The 7,017-nt window shown below is 30.9% G+C and overlaps 1 protein-coding gene across 1 annotated transcript; it reads right to left on the bottom strand.

Annotated features, from left to right (window-relative positions):
- Positions 1-1,884: 1,884 nt before the first annotated feature.
- On the bottom strand, positions 1,885-3,173 carry LOC107621875 (Glutaredoxin family protein). The gene has a single exon (XM_088510199.1). The coding sequence runs from the start codon at positions 2,999-3,001 to the stop codon at positions 2,693-2,695; it is 309 nt and encodes a 102-aa protein (XP_088366325.1). The 5' UTR covers positions 3,002-3,173; the 3' UTR covers positions 1,885-2,692.
- Between the last annotated feature and the right edge of the window lie 3,844 nt (positions 3,174-7,017).

Raw genomic sequence — 7,017 nt, 5'->3', positions numbered from 1 at the left:
TTGAAAATAAAAACCAAAAAACCCATGAACTCAATAACATCAGCAAGTCAGCAACCCAATTCATACAGATAAACAAAATTCAACAAGTCAGCAACCCAAACCAAATAAACAAAATTCATTGAAAAACAAATATGTTATGTTAGAGACTTAGAGTACTCACCGCGGAAGAGCACGGCCAGAGGACGACGACCAGATGCCCGATGACTACCAGATGATGCGACGACCAGGATGACAAGCCGACGATCAGACAACGCCTCGTCCGTGACGGTGACGCTTCGATCCGGCATTTGTTAGAGGTGGCGGTGGTGTTTGTTGGAGCCTTGGAGGTGATTGTCTTCAAAGAGGAAATTAGGCTTATGACTTAGGACTCTTCGAAGAGGAGAAAGTGGTTCATTCAGAGTTAGCAGCGTTCAATTTCATTTCAGCCCCTTTTTTTTTTTTTAAGGCGTCAAAATGACGTCGTTTTGGTGGCTAGGTGGAAAAACCGAAGCTTAGTAAAATTCGACCGGTTCGGTGGTTAACCACCGGTTCGACCAATTTTTTAACTGATTTTTTGCAGGACGATCTTGCTGGTGGACCGGACCAATCAGATAATCGGTTCCGAATTAACCCGGTTGAACTGGCCAATCCGATCTGGTTTTCAGAACCTTGAGTTAAACACATATTGGCTATTATAAAAAAAAATCTCATAAATATAATATTTCAAATAATTTGTTGTTAATTTAATTTTTTTTTTAAAAATTATATATATTAAAATATGGTATTAAAATTTTTATAATCTAAAAGTATAAAATTTAATTTTTGTTGATAAAAAAATTCTATATAAAACAAATAAAAGAGCAAAAGAAAAAAGGATATATATAAAAAGAAAAAGTTTAGGACCAACATTTTTATTAAAATTTGGCTAGTACTTAACCATTAAAAGAAAAATGAGTAATCATACATCATTAAATGTCATCTCACACTATTAAAAATACTGATGTGACTAATTGATGACTACACATCACAAATTCTGTTGGTTTCTAACACTTCTCATATAAAAATTTACGTAAATTTCAAAAAAATTCTTATGTGAAAGAATACGTTAAAAATATATGTATTTATATATTTTTTTTATGTGCTTAAATTTTTTTGAAAGAATAGCATCATAACAAACATAGTTATTTGTGAATTAAGTATTATTTAACTGTAACATAGAATTATATATGACGTAATAATAAAAATATGTAAAAACCTGCCCATCCCCACCTCAAGCACACTGGAAGGGCCAGACAAGATATATAGTGTTGATCGAACAGCACTACTCAAATAAAAAGAATATTTTGTATTCGATGGGAAATTTTATCCAACTTAGCTTGTATGTGCATATATATATATATATATATATATACGTCAATCAAGGAACATATCCCTATCTTTGAAATGAAAAAGACATCGGCACACATATACATTGCATCATGCATCTCATCCTTCTGCCACGTGTACTCCTCCCCGGCTTGACCATTTGTCAAAATTTATTCCAAAATTAATAATGCGTATGCATGGATGCTCACCTACGTAGCTCCTCATAATATCATATATAGCTTCCTACACTCCATAGTTTCATTGCAGTTAACCTTATTTTATTTATTTCCCTATTTCTTTTCATTTTCTTTTTATATTCCAATCACATTAGTAGCAATGCTATGATACTACCTTTTTATTTCTGTAATTATTTGACCGTATAAAATTGCATTTATACAAAGTTGTGTCGTCCATACCATGTGCATGACAATAATTAACGCACTGCATTTAATTAGAGCTAAATATATAAAGGGAAAAAGTATAATAAATTGGAGTTTGATAAACAATAATATGCTTCGGAATTAAACAAAAGGTTCACTCCATGATGAGATTAATTATAGTAAGTGATATACATCGCACCAAATTAAAAAAAAAGTTATACAAGATATAGGTCATATTGGAAAACGCTCTTCGGAGATTATATATATTTTGGTGAAATGCAGATTCCAAAATTAAAGCCGCGCCAGGGTATCAAATAAACAAGAGAAAAACATAAATAGGTCCCTGACCTTTTGTTAGGTAGACATTTTTGTTTCTGACCATTGAAAAATACTTTTAAGTACTTGACCTTTAAAAAACTTGGATGAATCAGTCCCTCCGTTCAAATACCTCCGTCAGGACTGATCCGTCCAAATTTTGTAAATGTCAGGGACTTAAAAGTATTTTTTAATGGTCAAAAACAAAAATATCTGCCGGACAAAAGGTCAGTAACCTATTTATCTTTTCTCTATAAACAAAAAAAAAAAGAGGGGTGGAGGGATAGGGGCGGGGAAGGGGTTCGGTTATAGTGCAACTAAATTATCTTCTGATAAGGCCGTGTTTGAATGTTTGCAACTTTGAATTGTATTGCACTAGTGAATACTGACTAGTTTTAGTTTAAATAAATTACTATTTGTACCCATGAAAGATATAGACGCCGACAAATGTACTCATATAAGAATAAAACGACAATGGTAACTATGGAGGATGGCTTAAGTGTGCCAAAAGTACCTAACAGACCAACGTCTGGGTACTCTTGACACACAAAGGCCATCTTTTGTAGTTATAATTGTTATTTTATTCTTATATGGATACATTTGTCAGCGTCTCTATCTTTCATGAATACAAATGGTAATTTATTCTTAGTTTTCTAGAGCCATAGAGCACCGGCATCTCTGAGCATTCTCTTGAGTGAGCCATTGAGGTGAAGGGTCATGACGGTGTTGGCTGAACCCACAAACTTGCCTCCGATAAACACTGCCGGGACTGAAGGGTTGCACCCTAGCCTCACCAGAGCCCACTCCATTTCCTTACCCCTTGAATCCTCGTCTAGCTCGCAAATTGCCGGTCCAACCCCTTGCTCGTAGAACAACCTCTTTATCGCATGGCTCATCCCACACGAACTCTTGCTGAATATAACCACTGCCTTTTGTGATGCCAATTTTGCTATGCGATCCATTTATTGCTTCTCTTTTTGAGAATTAAACTTCTACTTTTGCTTGGTTCGGCTTGGTACTAGAGTACCACTTACTTATATTAGAGGTTATAATGACGATGATTAATAGGAGAGAAATTAATAAGATATCTGAAAAGAAGGGAGCATTATTAGATCAAGGAAGTTTTGGTGTGGATTTAGTTTGTGATGTCATTGAAGGTTTAAGGGCTTGGTGTATTTATATATGGTGGGAGCGAGTGAGGGACATGCATAAATTACAGAGGAATGTTAGGAGATCAGTAACTTTTGTGATTTGTAGTCATCAAATAGTCATGTTTTAATAGTGTGAGATTAGTGTGAGATTTCATCTAATGGTTCACTTTTCTTTGCTGGTTATATGCTGACCAGAATTTAACAAAGTTGCTGGTTCCTAAACTTTTCCTAAATTATGATCTATTTGGTATTCAAAATGCAGATAGGAATAATGAAAGAAAATGGTAGGAATTTTATTATAATTATTTTGATCAAAAGTATAGTACACACTTTATTCAGTATTAATTAATTAATAAGATGATAAATGCATATAAAAAAAAGAAAAAGTACAGAGAATTAATTTCTAGTTAGTTAACATTAATTAATTTTATTTTAAAATTTATAATTTAAAATTTAGAATTAATAATATGTGGTTTAAGATTTAAAATTTTAAATAGATAAAATTATTTTTAAAAATTAATTAATATTGACTTAAAAAAATTATTTCTCTAGTCTTACTCTAAATGAATTGAGAATAAAATATATTAAACTACAAATAAAATTAAATACTTACTTAAATTCAATTCTATTCGTACTTCTAATATATTATAATATATATATATATATATATATATATATATATATATAGTTAAAAATTTTATACATGTATGATGAATTTAGTGGAAATTAAATGTACATCTTTTTTTCTTTTATAATTTCATCAAATCGTTGAACCAATCAATTTAATTTTAATAAGAATTTGATATCGATTGATAATTATACTATTTATAATTTTAATATAAATTTAATCTTATATTTTCTACTTTGTTAGTACATTTATAAAATATAAAATAATTAAAATTATTTTTTTTAAGTTATTTTTGTTGTTGATAGAATCGAATGAAAAATTTTAAGATGCAAATTTGATTAGAGTTGAGAAATTTATAACTTACCAATAAAATATAACTAAAATTTAGAAAAAAAATAAATTTACAAATAAAATTAGAATGAATTACCTAAATTTTAAATGTAAACTAAACCCTTTGCATGAATAGTTTTTTAGAATTAAAAGATGAGGTTATTCTTTACTAAGAGTTGATGCTCACAAATACCCATTGATTTGATGGGAACTTGTGTGGTGCCAGTTGGTAACTGGCCCAGCTACTTGTGCGGGAAAGAATAACGAATTAGATGAGCCAAACAACGGTGAGAGTGGGGACCACGTACGGTAACTAGAGAGAGGGGGAGGGGATGTGAAGGAATGTTGAAGTAATAATACTTTTAAGCGAACGAAAATGCCCCTGGATTGATTGCGTGGGTGTGAATGTCATGGTGCGTAAAGAATGTCAACTTTGGATAGAGGAATAGATAACGCGTGGGTTGAGGGTCGAAGAGAGTGACTCAAGGATGACACTAATAGGGAGTTGCTTCTAGGGGTGTAAGTTATCGAACCGAATTGAAATTTATCGCAAAATCGAACCAAAATTTATAACAATTAAATAAAAAATAAAAAAAATTGATTTTTTATTTTTTTAATTAAACCGATCGGTTCGGTTCGGTTTTCGATTGACTCAATAAAAACTAAACCGAACCGAACCGAATAATGGGCTCAGAAATACTCGTTTTACAAGATTGCCCTCTAACCTAATAACCAAATCCCCAGAGAGCTGCCGCCGTCCTTCAAAGTTCAATCGCAAGTCGTCCATCGTGACCGTGAAGGACGTCGTCGATCTCCATCGCACCATCTCTAACCGCAGTTTTCACGCCGCGTCATCGATCTTCGTCTGATTCGTTCTTCTCCGTCGCCGAGCAGCAGTCTCCGTCGCCGAACAAACCCTTAGTCCGAGCCCTCTCCTGCAACTCAATGTTTTCGTCTGAGGTTAGTAACTTAGTTTTTTCACAATTTGTTGCAATTTGTGTGATGTTTTTGTTGTTGGTCTGTTCTTGTTGCTCTAATAAAAATTCATTGTCACAAGGTTGTTCATGCATGTCTATTGGTACTTGGTAGAAATTTGGCAACAAAATCCAATCTTTGTGATAAGATTTGCCACTCACATACATACATACATGATACATGATGAAAAAATTTTCATTCTACTGCCAAAAGTACGCGTTGCATTTTCTATACATGTTTTTATTTTATTTTATTTTGTTTCGTATCTTATGGTGAATGAATGTGTTTTTTGGCATCTTCAAAGCTGATCTCACAAATAATTTTATTTATGCCAAAAATATTATATGCCAAAAAGTCTTGAAATGTATTAAAATAAAGAGCAAGTTAGAGATAATTTATGCCAAAAATATTACATGCCAAAAAGAATATTTAAGAATCCATTGAGATGAAGTTTGAAATGGAAAGAGTGCAAATGATAAATATTTCCTGTAAAAGTTTAGGAAGAATTTATCTTTTTAGTTGTGTTTATCCTTTTTCTTTCGTAAGAAAAATAATATATTAGGAACACATAAAACAACTATAAATTATTAAGTTGTTCGATAAAAATATTCTTTAAATTTATTAATAATAAAAAGAATTTTGTTAACTTAGGAACACATTTTATGCATACTATATTAGGAACACTCACAAATATTTTTTATATTCACTATAAGATTAATCATTATATACTATTCCCAACTTTATTGTTAAGCAACCAAATAGTATTTCCGTTATGATTGTTTTTATAGCCTTTGATTGTTTTTATCTTTATATATTGCTGTTGCTTTAATAACCTAGTATGTTGTTGTTGCTGTTGCTTTATTTTGATTTTATTACTGTGTTTTGAACTTAGTATGTTTCATAATTTGTTGCTGTTGCATAAATGCTGAAAAGTGGCTTTTTGAACAAGTTTAAATGCTGATTTTTCAATAAAATTGCTGTATTTGTTGTTCATTGTTATGTATTCATAGTTTATGTTTATAATTTATAATCTATATTATGTTTATGTTTATAATCTATATTGATTTTTTTGTTTTGTATTTGTAGAAATTGCATCAACCGGAGAAGATGATGATGAGTCTAGTGTGGATTCAAATTAAGCATGGTAGCTGTTTTGGTTTTTATTTGGTTTAAAGTGGCTGTTTCAGTTTTTAAAGTGTGTTTATTTTTAGTTTTTGCTAGACATTTTTAATTGTCTTTTGTTTTATGTTTAATTGTTGGGACAAGTTGAATTTGTATTGAATTTAGATGTCATATACTCTTGTTATTCTAGTTTATTGACGGTTTTAAACTTCATTTTATGATGATTTAATTCTGATTATTAGGTTTAAAAAAACCGAAAAAAAGACCGAACCAAACCGCTGTTGGTTCGATTCGGTTCGGTTTGGTTGTCTAGAAAATAACAAACCAAACGGTTGGCATTGTTGTAAAACCGAACAGGTCGGTTTGGTTGGTTTTTGGTCCAAAATCGAACCAAACCGAACCGATTACACCCTAGTTGCTTCCATTTGCATCACTAAAACTATAGTTGTCAGACCGGTAATTGAACTAGGGTCATTGGGTTATTAATTCAACTGCTGGGTCACTAGTTGAATCGATTGACTCGGTTCTATATAAATAAAAAATAAAAATAGTCAAAAATTTAAAATTAAAATTTAAAATATATATTTTCACTAATATTTTAAAAATATCTAACTATTCTAAAATAATATGAAACAGAAACAATAAGTATTTTGTTAATTTTACTCTATTATAAACATTTTTATTTTATTTTTATATTAAAATAACTATTATTTTCAAATTTTAATAATTTATTAATTAATTTATATCTATTATACAATTATATACTACAAGT

This window comes from Arachis ipaensis, chromosome B10, assembly GCF_059453495.1.
Source record: "Arachis ipaensis isolate K30076 ecotype BB chromosome B10, ASM5945349v1, whole genome shotgun sequence".
Lineage (NCBI taxonomy): Eukaryota > Viridiplantae > Streptophyta > Magnoliopsida > Fabales > Fabaceae > Arachis > Arachis ipaensis.
Note: the sequence above shows the minus strand (reverse complement) of the source record. Positions and strands in the feature narration are given on the sequence as shown.

Bases quoted from the DNA above. Each gene is read 5' to 3' on its own strand.
- LOC107621875 (XM_088510199.1), bottom strand. From the start codon at position 3,001: ATGGATCGCATAGCAAAATTGGCATCACAAAAGGCAGTGGTTATATTC.